Here is a 15,581-nt window from a genome sequence, read left to right as displayed (position 1 = left end):
ATCTGTAGCATTGGAAATTTTATTAGCATCTATTCTCTGCTTTATTGGTAGCTAGTGTAGCTTAATTTCTCTGGCTCTTGCGCAGATGCTTCAAATCTCGAGGTTGCAGGTACGAACCTGACACATGAAAAGTATGACGAATACGAGGCTTATTTATACCTTTCTTTAATTTTTTGTCGTTTGTGTTTGTGAAGTTCAGCTTCGCCTCTGAGTTCAAATCCGCTATCAATTATCTCACTAATCCACTATCAATAATCTCAAAGATTTGCTGTGGAAGTACTGAATTTGCTGTGGCTTTTCTTGTTTTATCGCATGTATTTGCAGCTTGCCTGTATGACGTAATGTTGCCAGTAGATCTACAAATAAAAGCAATCGGTTTTGGACTAGTAGTTTTGAAATGCTCAAGTTGAGGTTAAATTGATTTTTTTTACCTTTGTCGTTCTGTCATTTGTGTTTACGAAGTGCCTCTGAGTTAAAATCAACGATGAATAATCTCATAGATATGCTAAGGAAGAATTAAGTTTTTCAGATTTTTTTCTTTAGTTTTATCCTCTATGAAAGCCAAGAGGCTATGGATCCTTGGATGAAACGTATGGTTTTTCTCAGGAGCTCCGAAGTTGAATCTTATAGGCTCCGAGGTGTTTTTTTTATTTCTGTTTTTTTGCCGTATTTGCAGCTTGTCTGTATGACGTAATGTTGCCAGAAGATCATACACATAAAGGTTTTGTGATATTGTTTCGAGTATAACTCTGTTATAGTGTTTGGAAATTAAAGAAAGTGAAAGGTGCAATCGGTTTGGACTAGTTTTGCAATGCTCAAACTGAGGTTTTATTGATTTTTACCCGTGTCGTATTCTCGGTGTTTGCGAAGTGCAGCTTCGCCTCTGAGTTAAAATCTATGATCAACAATTTCGATTTTTTTATCGGTTTAGTGACCAATTTTGGGTAGTTTCAAGGGAAACACGACTTGTTTGCTCACCTCCAGATGGCTCAAAATGCTTAAGTTTTGTAATCTAAGATTGAGTTCAGTTTTTCATGACAACAATTTTGTTTTCGGTTCTACTGGAGTTTACCAGTTTTCGGTTTCTTGGAAGTTTTCCGCTCGATAATTGTTTTTGAATTTTTATTAAATGCTGTCGATCGTGTTTTTGTAAGTGTTTTCCGCAAATAGAGCATTATTCCAGGTAACATTTTGAAGGTTTTTTGCTGTAGTTTTGAATTTTTTTTTTGTTTTTTTTTGGACTTGGTGGCTTTCTTTTTATTTCTGCTAGCTTGCAATGCTATTTTATGTGGTATTGCAAGTGGCACGGAGCTCTACTTCGCCTCTGACTAAATTATCTGTGGGTGCAGTTTATTTGGAACGCATAGCGTTATATTTTGTTCCAGGCCCTTCGACTTTTAACCTCAACTTGCACCCTGAGGTATAGCGTTCCAGTCCCGGCAGAGCTTTGTTTCTTTTTCAGTATATATGAAAATGAAACTTTTCTGAGAAAAATTGAATTTTCTGACTTTCGTTTGTCTGCTTATGTTTTGCCGGCTTAGTTGCCACATCATGGATTTAATTGAGATGTAAGTATATTTATATTTTATTGTAGTCGCAAGTGTTGTTGTTTTTGTCCTGTCAAAGTTTTACTAGCCGTGACTTGTGTTTTTTTGCTCAAAAAACTTTTTTTAAATCCAGATGATTTCGGTTTATATTTTATTGGCCTAGTCATCATTTTTTGTGTCGTCTGAGGGGCAAATTTTGTTGGTTGTTTTAAAAAATAATTCATGTCGATGGAGGTGTAAAAATTCAAAGTTCTAAAACTTAATCGCTCAAAAACTTTTTATGACAATTTGTTCTTTGACAGTTTTTTGTTTTCGGCTCAGTGGGCGTCTAATCACTTTTTGCCGGCTTAATAGCCGCTTGGTAAACACACACTGAATTAATGCTGGCAGTTGTGCTTCTCGACTGTGTTTCTGAAATTGAATTATTCGTATTCTTCAAAAAATATATATTTATTTCGACTTATTTCTGTCTCATTTTCTATTCAAAGTACTGCTTGCAAATTCCGCTTTGCCTCTGTGTATAATTTGAAGTTGAATGCATTACATCGGAGCTACAGTTAGACGAAATAACAGACAGGAAAAATGATTGCGTTTCAGGTGTTCTACAGAGAAAGTGAGAACAAACTTTCAAGCAAGCACGAGAAAATCAGATTGAAATATGAGGTAAATGTTTTTATTTCCTCCCTAGCCATTTTTAAATTGGAGTAATGTAAGTTTTTTTTTCAGCAAGATGGTTTTGAAGCCAGCAAACCTTTGATTTCTGACTTGATTTTTGTGAAGACAAAACTACTGATGGCCAATAGCTCGCCTGTTAAAGGCACGACTCAAATTACAGCGTTGAATCGATACTCGGAAATCAAAATAGACACGAGAAAACCTTGTCCAATTCTGAAGTGCAAAAGGTAGGATCCTCGTTTCATACTAATTTGAAAGATTCGGTGAGCGCATTGAAGACTTGTATACAGTGCTGATTTAAATTAACCGGACAAAACTCGTTAAACTTGAAATTTAAAATCCGTTTTTCTCAAATTGGGTTGAGTTTAGGTGAAAACTTATGAAGACAAAACTTGATTAAAATTTTAGCAGAATTAACATGGTGTAATTTATTTTGCGAAATTCGGGCCCGAAATTTTCCCCCAAAAATGGGTCATTTTGGCTTTTCTTAGTCGATCAAAAATTACGCCAAAAATACCCAGTCGATCACAGACATAATTATATCAAAGTGAGCCCCTTACGTAGCCCAACAAACTTTAAGAAGGGTATAATCTCCAAAATATTGTGTAAGTTAATTTATTACTGTTTGATAGACAAAAAAGGTCTTTTTTTACTATATAAAATACCAACTTCTTATTTAAAAACAATTTTTAAACAATTTGCAATTTTTTTTGGAGAAAATACCCTTCATAAAGTTTGTTGGGCTACGTAAGGGGCTCATTTTGATATAATTATGTCTGTGATCGACTGGGTATTTTCGGCGTAATTTTTGATCAACTAAGAAAAGCCAAAATGACCCATTTTTGGGGGAAAATTTCGGGCCCGAATTGCGCAAAATAAATTACACCGTATTAATTCTGCTAAAATTCTAAGCAAGTTTTGTCTCTATAAGTTTTCACCTAAACTCAACCCAATTTGAGAAAAATGCGTTTTAAATTTCAAGTTAAACGCGTTTTGTCCGGTTAATTTATATCAGCACTGTAGCTTTCAACAAATTTATCGGACAAAGTCTTAGATTTTTGAAATAATGCTGACCTTGAGACAGTGAAATGGCGTTAAAACTGCAATAGAATTTTCAAAACTGCATTTGATTTGACAAAGGAGCAATGCAAAAGGATTGCGTTTTTTCGGAAAATTTCATTTTTGCCTTATGTCAAGAGCACTATTGAAAAAACGTTTCATTCAACAACGATTTGCCAGGTTATTTTGCAGAGAAAAACCCATACAATGCCGACAAAAAGGCAAACGCGAAGCTTGAAAGAAGTATTTTGAAAATTTGAAGGTCAGAATTATTTCAGAAATTTAATACATTGTCCGATAAATTTGTTGAAAACAATATAGCTCGAGATGATTTTGTCCTAAGAGTAATGAACGTAGTGAGTACTCTTATATAGTTCTCGCTGTTTTTTTTCAGGCAAAAGTTTTCAAATTTGTTATTGCTCAATTTCGATTTTTCAGAAGAAGAAGAATTAATTTCTCGTCGTTACAAAACGGCATATTAACCAAGTTTAAGTTAAACAAATTTTTTAGTAACTCGGATAGGACAGCGAACGAATCCATTTGGATTGCTGGATGCTGCACTAAAATTAAAGACTAGAATAAACTTAATTACAAAAGCATGAGAAAGGAATTAACATAAACTAAATAAATTTCAAGAATAAAGGTAGCAAAAAAAAGTAACTTTTTACTCCAAGAAAAACGTCGCTCAATAAACTGGATCATATTAGTGGTATGTAAGACGCGGTTTGACTTGTGATGTTTTTAAAATGTCAGTGCATTTCTATTGTTAAAAAGAAGGCAAACTCCACTGTCAAACAGCAAAATTGTAAAGGTCACAAAAAACTTGATAATAATCAGATTTCTCAGCGAAATATAAGTTTTACCTATTGATACAGTTTTCTCAAATTGCGTAACTTTAACAAAAAAGTGTCCATCAAAATTTGTTCTACAAATTCAAAGAGCTTTAAGGCCATCTTTTTTTTCTTCGAAATTCAAAAGTTGAAGGTTTTTCAAAAAACACGTTTTTTTCAGTTTGCTAGCGTTCATTACTCTTTTCCAACTGTCAGTTGACTATGTCTTATCAGGAAAACTCTTGTAGTTAGCTCAATCATAAATTGTTCTTGAAATTTAAGAGCTTCGAAATTCGATTTTTTTCAGAGATAATTTTTTATGTTACCTTGCGTTCGTTGAATTATTTTGTCATTGAAGCGTTGATTTTTTTAAAAAAAAAATCTTGATTGTATGGGTAGTTTGTTTCATTTTTCTCAAATGAAAGTGTTAGAAATTGTTATCGCATTCTTTGTTTTGTTTGGGCGGTTCAATTTAAAGATTTTTGTGGCTTCTCGGAATGGTTTATTGTTATCAAAAAAAGTCACCAACATAATGGTTTCCTGGAAATAATCCAGCTTTTTTTCTTACGTTTATATCAATAATTATATCAGGTCTTGGGAAAAAAGTACAGTTTTGAAAGTTTTTTATTTAAATGTACGGTGGAAAAAGTTTTCCCAGCCGTGTTTTAGCTATGCTGAGTTATGTTCAGATTAATGATTTTATATGATTGTAAATATCAACGATTTAAGGTTATTTAAGGTGCTATGTATCAGTGCATGCGACATGTTACGGAGTGTCAATCGATCAATTTTCAGCTGATGAATGGAAATGTGATCCATGTGCTTTATCTGAACGCGGTGACACATCAGATTCTGAAGATGTTCATCGTTATCCGATCGATAAAAGAGTGGAACATAGATCAAAATTAAGCATGCCGGTAAGAGCAATACATGAATAAAAAGCCGACTAAAAATACAAAATTGGGTATCAAAAAGTTAGATAATAGTTGATTCAAGCTTGAATCAACTATTATCTAACTTTTTGATGTGTTTTTCTATCTTTGTCGTTTACGAAAACACATATTTCAAATTCATTTTTTCGAACGTTTGGTTGAGGTTATCTTAAATTAGTTTGCCGAATGTTCAGTTTGATTATTTTGCTGTAGACTTGTCTTCTATGCATGAAGAAAGGAGGCGCCTTCAAACGTGTTTCTAAAGTGCCTTTGACTTTCAACCCCTCTCAGAAACATCCGTGCAAAGTGGTACCTGGAAAATCACTCTGGGTGCACGTAGCGTGCGCGATTGCAGTTCCAGAAGCACTATTCACGGATCTGCAGCATCATTCGGTAGATTTGTCAAGAGTGGATCGAATGCGCACTTCACTGGTGAGTGTAAATAACTCAAGTTAAGCATATGTCAAATCAATTTTCTACGAACTTCTTGCGCGGCGATTTTAAATATCAATGAACATAGTGAAGACATTTTTATAGGTCGTGATCTTTTTTTAAGGAAAAAGTTATTACATTTGCTCACGTCCAAATTTGATTTTCCCGTTTTGAATTTTGATTTCTTTTATAAGTTCAGGTCATTTCCTTTGTTTAAAGGACGGCAAACTCCACGATTGATTAGCAAAAGTGAAAAGGTCACGAAAAACGTAATCAATTTCTAGTTTCGAAAGTGGATTTTAGTTTTCAGATTTACCTTATTGGATTCATTTTATCAAAAAAAGGTCAATCGTAAATTGTACTAGAATCTCGGTGAGCTTATAGGGCATATATTTTTTTCTCCGAAAAGCATTTTAAAACAAGACAGTATTTTTTCTGCTTCAGTTGCGTTCATTGATACTTTTCCAACTTTCTGTTGGCTATGTTTAATTTTTGCACTGTTTTCAGAATTGCAGTGTGTGTCATCGACTAGATGACAGAGTTCAATGTGAATCTTCTGACAGCTGTGACTCGGACTTCTTCTCCAACCGAGAGATGAAATATTTGTCCGCATGTCTTCAGTGCTTTAACGGTAAAATTGATTACTTGATTCCAATTTTGCCTGTTGACGAATTGGAAAATGAAGAAGCAGCGCATAAATATAATGAACCATACTCGAAATCTAATCATCAGTCAATAGAAAAATGAAAAAATCTTTTCCAATTCAATGAAAAGAAAACTTTTTATATCTACTAGGATTTTTATAATCTTTTGTTGCAACTCCAACAAATCAGGAGGGTCCTCAATTTCCTTTTTCTGTTTGCAAAATGAATAAGTAGATAAGCAGCTCAAAATTGTATTAAGCAAAACTCAGCCAAAAGAAAAAATGAAAGAAAATCTTTTCCAATTTAATGCAAAAGTTATTTTATCTGCTCGTATCTTTATTAGCGTAGTGTGATAGTACAGTTCAACTTTTTTCCCACCTAAGTAGCAAATTATCGGGTTCCCAAGCTTATCGCCCCGCGTTTTTTATCCCGCTTTTTCTTAACCCCCTCTCAAATAACCCAGAATTAAATAATCCCACTACAATTTAACCGCTTTTTAATACAAATGTTAGAATCAAAGTGAAACTTACTTGAAAGAAATTCGAAAGCATAGCGTCGGTAAACATCGAAGCTATAATTGCAAAAATTTTTGCGAAGCAAAACGAATTAACATGCAAGCTGCTAAATGCGGTTTAGAATTGAACAGAAATGACATTGCCGATAGTCTAGGCTTTGATACGAATTTGAAAACTAATCCGATCGGCATGATTCAAATTATTAACGGAAAATGATTAGATTTCTTCAAAATTGGACTTGATCTTGAAATTTTTTTTGCTAATAATAGGTTAATTGTCTGAACTTAAATGGATTATGGAATGAAAATTGTTTGTGATCAAAACTTTGATCGATCTAATCCAAGTTTTTTTCAAATACTAATCTTTTTAAAGTAAAACTTAACTAACTTTTCGAACCATCTAAAGTTTGTCAATTTTTCTTTGAACTGTCGGCTTACAACGCAATGTCTAAAACGTTTGCCAGCTCTAGTCCCAACCTTGTCCCACCAAAAGAGCGATTGTTCCGGGATATTGTTAAGGGACAGCATTTTCAAATGCGAGACAAGTAAACGCGTTTTTTTTACGTCTCCGGGAGGCTGCAAGGAGACGTCTTTTCTCAAAACTTTGACTAACAACATTTTATTTTTAAAATATCTACAAAGAACAAATGAACCAATGTTTAGCTTGAGTTCGCCATATCGCGAAAGAAATGCAAATCAGTTTTCTCTTCATAAACCTGCATAATATTCTGCACTTTTTCGTTTAGGACTCGGTAATTTTTCTTTTATGTAATTTGGTGCCCGTGCGAGGCGTTAAAGAAACTAAGTCTTTGAAGGGAAGGCGTCTTTTTGCAAGTTTGCCATTAATTTCCAAATACTAGGGTGTGAACCACTAAATTTACTGTTTGCCATAATGCCAGCCCTCCACAGCATTCGTTGTTCTTGCCAAACCGGATGCTGCGGCAACTCTTTGCTTCCATCTCGGTTCGGGACTAAATTTTCATGTAATTAGATCCAAAATACAGGCAGAGTTCGTCACTTTTTTCAGGTTTTTTTCTCACTTTTATGGTGCGATCGCATACGATTTGAATTTCCTCGACTATTTTATCGTAGGAGTTTCCTATGTTTTCTTTTTCGAAAGCCAGTGAGGGTAACATTTCAAGAGCTAATGTAAGCTCGTGGTCCGCTTCGTACTCCTTTTTCAATCCGAGTGCCGCAGTTTTTCTCAAATAATTTTGAGACAGATGAATTAACATCCAGACAGCTTGGACTCTGGAACGTTTTTCGAAATGCTTGAAGAGCGGCCTGCTCGAGTTCCAGCAAAAGATTTCCAGGTTTACTGCCAGGGGCTAAGTGTTTTAGAGCTTCTAAGAAACGATGGTATCTTTTTTCCGTTTTATTTGGCAAGAAGGCATGAAAGACTAACATGTATCGATTAAAAATGATAAAACATTTTAGGAGTAACTTCGAAAGTTCCGTCAGCTAACAAAAAAATTGACTTTTCGAGCACGCGAAGCATTTCTGGGTCGCAGAATAAAATAATCCTTTCGTGATCATTTTGTTCACGGTCAAATCTTACAAAGTTCTTAAATAGCTTGTTGCTGGGGAGACATTGCCGAAATTTCTTGTTGCTGGGGAGACTTGTAAAACCTGTTCTCGTTGCTTCCGCATGCGCTGTGCAGTTCGAACTAAGTTTTCCTTACTTGGTAGGGCTATTTGAGTGGCAATATCGTCTGTTATGAGCTGAGTTGCTGTGGCGACTGCCACGGTCGGGGAATTACTCTCGCTCAGGTCATTGATGTTATCCAAAACTTGTCGAGCATCAGTTTGTCACGTAGATATGTCGTGATTATGCTCACCCCTCGTTTGAATAAATTTATCGCCATCCATATTTGCTGTCGCTCGGCATTTATGAGTCTGGTATTTTGAGCAGTTCCAGTTGGTAGTGGTTTTGTTCTTACGTTTAAGATAATACTCGTGGCCGGATACCACTAATATTTGTTTTGTTTGGAGGATTAAGTAAAATGGAAGGACTCAAATATTATAGCTCATATAATGGTAAAACAATCGTTCAAGTGTAAGGCAGTATGATTTTGCGTACAATTATTGAAAATTTTTGAGTTATTTTCAATTAGCACCATGTAGGTTATCTCTATTTTAAACGCGTGCGTGGATGAGGGATTATTTCTTTAACTAATCGAAATGCAATTTTTTGAGATGCTGGAGGCATCAAGTGATTTAAGACTGGCTTTTCAGGACTCAATTAATACACTTAATTGGGATACTCTTGTACTTATAAAAAGGACTGAATTTGAAACAAATTATCGGTAGTAAAGGGGTTAAGTTATTGTGGGGTTATCTTGTTGCGGGGACACCAATTTAATCTGCTACTTTGGTGGCCCTTTTCAATTAGTGTACTGCATTGGCAATATACTTACATGTTCTTTGAAATTTGATAAATAATAAGTTAACATTGTTGACGCTTTCTTAATTCGTCAATTGAATCAAAAAAAGATTTTAAAAAAAGTGGGTTTTAGAAATTCTGCAAAAAGGAAATGGAATATCATTTATGCAAGCCCAGTTTTTACTCACTTCTTTGTGAATTATTATTCTACGAGGACTTCAGTGAAAAGACAGAATTCACAATGCGTCTATTATGTATTCTGACATTAAAGAAAATATTTTAAGATAAGATGAACCTAAGTTAAGATTAAAAGTTTCTGAATTATGAAATTTAATAGCGCTGTTTGTGACTAAACGTTGGAAAATTGGCTCACAACGAGAATTGAAACCGCCGAGTTTGCAAACCAGGCATACATTTTTTTTATATCGCCTTCATTTTCTATACTGTATTAAATGCTTCAATTTGTGAATGTAATTTAGAGTATTGTACACGTTCAGTTCATTTGCCGTGTGCAATGCACTCGCGACATTGGACAATCACGCCCTCTTGTCATCCAATCACAGTGAAGTTGTACTGCAGGCAACACACCAGCTTAGCATCTTCAAATCTTCTCACAACCGAACGAACGCTAAACGAAGGAAGTGCAATCGGATCAATTGAAAACGACAGAGCAAATGGGTCTAAATTTGGCAGTAGTGAGAACCGTGCGGTAGTTGTAAAAACCAACCGAAAGTAAGATAATTTACTAATTAATTTGCCAATTTCAGTCACAAAAAGCTGTTCTGTTTTGGAGTATCAGTCGCTCGTTGATTGACTAAGCTTTTATTTTTTTTTGACAGATTGAGTTCGAGCGGGAATCACTAGCCGTTAGTAATTCTAGCTAAGTTATTTATGCAGCAATTGAATGACTCATTTTCGATGAATCAGTGGGATGTCGTATTCAATTTCTAGATACAATTTTGAATTTAGTTTTGCTAGATCGAGTTCGACAGTGAATCACTAGCCGTTAGTTATTCTAGCTAAATTATTTGAGCAACAATTAAAAGACTCATTGTTGATGAATCAGTCGGATGTTGTATTCAAGTTCGAGATAATTTTTTTTGAGTTAGTTTTGCTAGATCGAGTTCGACAGTGAATTACTAGCCCTTAGTTATTCAAGCTAAATTATTAATTCAGCAATTAAATGACTCATTGTTGATGAATCAGTCGGATGTTGTATTAAATTTCAAGACAAGTATTTTGAATTACTTTTGCTAGATCGATTTCGGCAGTGAATCACTAGCCGTTAGTTATTCTAGCTGAATTATTTATGCAGCAATTAAATGACTCATTGTTGATGAAGCAGTGGGATGTCGTATCCAATTTCTAGATACATTTTTGATTTTAGTTTTGCTAGGTTGAATTCGACATTGAATCACTAGCCGTTAGTTATTCTAGCTAAATTGTATGAGCAACAATTAAATGACTCATAGTTGATGAATCAGTCGGATGTTGTATTCAAGCTCAAGATAAGTTTTTAGAACTATTTTTGCTAGATCGAGTTCGACAGTGAATTACTAGCCGTTAGTTATTCTAGCTAAATTATTTATGCAACAATTATATGACTCATTGTTAATGAATCAGTCGGATGTTGTATTTAATTTCAAGATAAGTATTTTGAATGACTTCCGCTAGATCGAGCTCGGCAGTTAATCACTAGCCGTTAGTTATTCTAGCTAAATTATTTATGCAGCAATTAAATGACTCATTTTTGATGAATCAGTGGGATGTCGTAACCAATTCCTAGATACATTTTTGATTTTAGTTTTGCTAGGTCGAGTTCGACAGTGAATCACTAGCCGTTTGTTATTCTAGCTAAATTATTTGAGCAACAATTAAATGACTCATTGTTGATGAATCAGTCGGATGTTGTATTAAATTTCAAGACAAGTGTTTTGAATTACTTTTGCTAGATCGATTTCGACAGTGAATCACTAGCCGTTAGTTATTCTAGCTAAATTGTTTATTCAACAATTAAATGACTCATTGCTGATGAATCAGTCGGATGTTGTATTCATTTTCAAGACTTTTTAGAACTGATTTTCGCTTGGTTGAATTCGACGGTAAATCACTAGCCGTTAGTTTTTCATGCTGAATTTTTTGAGTAATTATTAAGTGACTCATATGTGATGAATCAGTCGGATGTTTTATTCAAGCTCAAGATAAGATTTTTTATTTGTTTTTGCTAGATCGAGTTCGACAGTGAATTAATAGCCATTAGTTATTCTAGTTAAATTTTTTATGCAACAATTATATGACTCATTGTAAATGAATCAGTCGGATGTTGTATTAACTTTCAAGACAAGTATTTTGAATTACTTTTGCTAGATCGAGATCGGCAGTGAATCACTAGCCGTTAGTTATTCTAGCTAAATTATTTATGCAGCAATTAAATGACTCATTGTTGATGAATCAGTGGGATGACGTATCCAATTTCTAGATACATTTTTGAATTTAGTTTTGCTAGGTCGAGTTCGACAGTGAATCACTAGCCGTTAGATATTCCAGCTAAATTATATGAGCAACAATTAAATGACTCAGTGTTGATGAATCAGTCGGATGTTGTATTAAATTTCAAGACAAGTATTTTGAATTACTTTTGCTAGATCGATTTCGACAGTGAATCACTAGCCGTTAGTTATTCTAGCTAAATTGTTTATTCAACAATTAAATGACTCATTGCTGATGAATCAGTCGGATGTTGTATTCATTTTCAAGACTTTTTAGAATTGATTTTCGCTTGGTTGAATTCGACGGTAAATCACTAGCCGTTAGTTTTTCATGCTGAATTTTTTGAGTAATTATTAAGTGACTCATATGTGATGAATCAGTCGGATGTTGTATTCAAGCTCAAGATAAGATTTTTTATTTGTTTTTGCTAGATCGAGTTCGACAGTGAATTAATAGCCATTAGTTATTCTAGCTAAATTATTTATGCAACAATTATATGACTCATTGTAAATGAATCAGTCGGATGTTGTATTAACTTTCAAGACAAGTATTTTGAATTACTTTTGCTAGATCGAGATCGGCAGTGAATCACTAGCCGTTAGTTATTCTAGCTAAATTATTTATGCAGCAATTAAATGACTCATTGTTGATGAATCAGTGGGATGACGTATCCAATTTCTAGATACAATTTTGAATTACTTTTGCTAGATCGATTTCGACAGTGAATCACTAGCCGTTAGTTATTCTAGCTAAATTATTTATGCAGCAATTAAATGACTCATTGTTGATAAATCAGTGGGATGTCGTATCCAATTTCTAGATACAATTTTGAATTTAGTTTTGCTAGGTCGAGTTCGACAGTGAATCACTAGCCGTTAGATATTCCAGCTAATTTATATGAGCAACAATTAAATGACTCATTGTTGATGAATCAGTCGGATGTTGTATTAAATTTCAAGACAAGTATTTTGAATTACTTTTGCTAGATCGTTTTCGGCAGTGAATCACTAGCAGTTAGTTATTCTAGCTGAAATATTTATGCAGTAATTAAATGACTCATTGTTGATGAAGCAGTGGGATGTTGTATTCAGATTCAAGACTTTTTAGAATTGATTTTCGCTTGGTTGGTTTCGACAGTAAATCACTAGCCGTTAGTTTTTCTTGCTGATTTTTTTGAGCAATTATTAAGTGACTCATAATTGGTGAATCAGTCGGATGTTGTATTCAAGCTCAAGATAAGTTTTTTGATTTATTTTTGCTTGATTGATTTCGACAGTGAATTACTAGCCGTTAGTTATTCTAGCTAAATTATTTATGCAACAATTATATGACTCATTGTTGATGAATCAGTCGGATGTTGTATTCAGTTTCAAAATTTTTTAGTTTTGATTTTCGCTTGGTTGAATTCGACAGTAAATCACTAGCCGTTAGTTTTTCTTGCTGATTTTTTTGAGCAATTATTAAGTGACTCATAATTGGTGAATCAGTCGGATGTTGTATTCAAGCTCAAGATAAGTTTTTTGAATTATTTTTGCCAGATCGAGTTCGACAGTGAATTACTAGCCGTTAGTTATTCTAGCTAAATTATTTATGCGACAATTATTTGACTCATTGTTAATGACTCAGTCGGATGTTGTATTCAATTTCAAGATAAGTATTTTGAATTACTTTCGCTAGATCGAGTTCGGCAGTTAATCACTAGCCGTTAGTTATTCTAGCTAAATTATTTATGCAGCAATTAAATGACTCATTGTTGATGAATCAGTCGGATGTTGTATTCAGTTTCAAGACTTTTTAGAATTGATTTTCGCTTGGTTGAATTCGACAGTAAATCACTAGCCGTTAGTTTTTCTTGCTGATTTTTTTGAGCAATTATTAAGTGACTCATAATTGGTGAATCAGTCGGATGTTGTATTCAAGCTCAAGATAAGTTTTTTGAATTATTTTTGCCAGATCGAGTTCGACAGTGAATCACTAGCCGTTAGTTATTCTAGCTAAATTATTTATGCAGCAATTAAATGACTCATTGTTGATGAATCAGTGGGATGTCGTATCCAATTTCTAGATACAATTTTGAATTTAGTTTGGCTAGGCCGAGTTCGACAGTGAATCACTAGCCGTTAGATATTCCAGCTAAATTATATGAGCAACAATTAAATGACTCACTGTTGATGAATCAGTTGGATGTTGTATTAAATTTCAAGACAAGTATTTTGAATTACTTTTGCTAGATCGATTTCAACAGTGAATCACTAGCCGTTAGTGATTCTAGCTAAATTATTTATTCAACAATTAAATGACTCATTGTTGATGAATCAGTCGGATGTTGTATTCAGTTTCAAGACTTTTTAGAATTGATTTTCGCTTGGTTGAGTTCGACAGTAAATCACTAGCCGTTAGTTTTTCTTGCTGATTTTTTTGAGCAATTATTAAGTGACTCATAATTGGTGAATCAGTCGGATGTTGTATTCAAGCTCAAGATAAGTTTTTTGAATTATTTTTGCCAGATCGAGTTCGACAGTGAATTACTAGCCGTTATTTATTCTAGCTAAATTATTTATGCAACAATTATTTGACTCATTGTTAATGAATCAGTCGGATGTTGTATTCAATTTCAAGATAAGTATTTTGAATTACTTTCGCTAGATCGAGTTCGGCAGTTAATCTCTAGCCGTTAGTTATTCTAGCTAAATTATTTATGCAGCAATTAAATGACTCATTGTTGATGAATCAGTGGGATGTCGTATCCAATTTCTAGATACAATTTTGAGTTTAGTTTGGCTAGGTCGAGTTCGACAGTGAATCACTAGCCGTTAGATATTCCAATTAAATTATATGAGCAACAATTAAATGACTCACTGTTGATGAATCAGTTGGATGTTGTATTAAATTTCAAGACAAGTATTTTGAATTACTTTTGCCAGATCGAGTTCGACAGTGAATTACTAGCCGTTATTTATTCTAGCTAAATTATTTATGCAACAATTATTTGACTCATTGTTAATGAATCAGTCGGATGTTGTATTCAATTTCAAGATAAGTATTTTGAATTACTTTCGCTAGATCGAGTTCGGCAGTTAATCTCTAGCCGTTAGTTATTCTAGCTAAATTATTTATGCAGCAATTAAATGACTCATTGTTGATGAATCAGTCGGATGTTGTATTCAGTTTCAAGACTTTTTAGAATTGATTTTCGCTTGGTTGAATTCGACAGTAAATCACTAGCCGTTAGTTTTTCTTGCTGATTTTTTTGAGCAATTATTAAGTGACTCATAATTGGTGAATCGTTCGGATGTTGTATTCAAGCTCAAGATAAGTTTTTTGAATTATTTTTGCCAGATCGAGTTCGACAGTGAATCACTAGCCGTTAGTTATTCTAGCTAAATTATTTATGCAGCAATTAAATGACTCATTGTTGATGAATCAGTGGGATGTCGTATCCAATTTCTAGATACAATTTTGAATTTAGTTTGGCTAGGCCGAGTTCGACAGTGAATCACTAGCCGTTAGATATTCCAGCTAAATTATATGAGCAACAATTAAATGACTCACTGTTGATGAATCAGTTGGATGTTGTATTAAATTTCAAGACAAGTATTTTGAATTACTTTTGCTAGATCGATTTCAACAGTGAATCACTAGCCGTTAGTGATTCTAGCTAAATTATTTATTCAACAATTAAATGACTCATTGTTGATGAATCAGTCGGATGTTGTATTCAGTTTCAAGACTTTTTAGAATTGATTTTCGCTTGGTTGAGTTCGACAGTAAATCACTAGCCGTTAGTTTTTCTTGCTGATTTTTTTGAGCAATTATTAAGTGACTCATAATTGGTGAATCAGTCGGATGTTGTATTCAAGCTCAAGATAAGTTTTTTGAATTATTTTCGCCAGATCGAGTTCGACAGTGAATTACTAGCCGTTATTTATTCTAGCTAAATTATTTATGCAACAATTATTTGACTCATTGTTAATGAATCAGTCGGATGTTGTATTCAATTTCAAGATAAGTATTTTGAATTACTTTCGCTAGATCGAGTTCGGCAGTTAATCTCTAGCCGTTAGTTATTCTAGCT

At 33.9% G+C, this 15,581-nt stretch overlaps 2 protein-coding genes across 4 annotated transcripts in view; both read left to right on the top strand.

Annotated features, from left to right (window-relative positions):
• The window catches only part of LOC134844878 (uncharacterized), a 527,221-nt gene that overhangs the window by 192,390 nt on the left and 319,250 nt on the right, over window positions 1-15,581 (top strand). The window lies entirely within an intron of this gene.
• LOC134844299 (lysine-specific demethylase 4A-like) overlaps window positions 1-15,581 on the top strand; it is an 86,911-nt gene that overhangs the window by 8,570 nt on the left and 62,760 nt on the right. For all 3 annotated transcript variants that reach the window (XM_063860926.1, XM_063860925.1, XM_063860927.1), the window contains exons 11-16: window positions 2,145-2,210; window positions 2,274-2,449; window positions 4,851-5,028; window positions 5,257-5,475; window positions 5,983-6,106; window positions 9,496-9,748. In XM_063860926.1, the coding sequence (XP_063716996.1) occupies window positions 2,145-2,210; window positions 2,274-2,449; window positions 4,851-5,028; window positions 5,257-5,475; window positions 5,983-6,106; window positions 9,496-9,748 (1,016 nt within the window). The remainder of the gene's footprint in view (window positions 1-2,144; window positions 2,211-2,273; window positions 2,450-4,850; window positions 5,029-5,256; window positions 5,476-5,982; window positions 6,107-9,495; window positions 9,749-15,581) is intronic.

The sequence above is a fragment of the Symsagittifera roscoffensis genome, chromosome 4, assembly GCF_963678635.1.
Source record: "Symsagittifera roscoffensis chromosome 4, txSymRosc1.1, whole genome shotgun sequence".
NCBI classification, from domain to species: Eukaryota; Metazoa; Xenacoelomorpha; order Acoela; family Convolutidae; genus Symsagittifera; species Symsagittifera roscoffensis.
The sequence above is the reverse complement of the archived record's forward strand: the minus strand, read 5'-3'. Positions and strand labels throughout refer to the sequence as shown.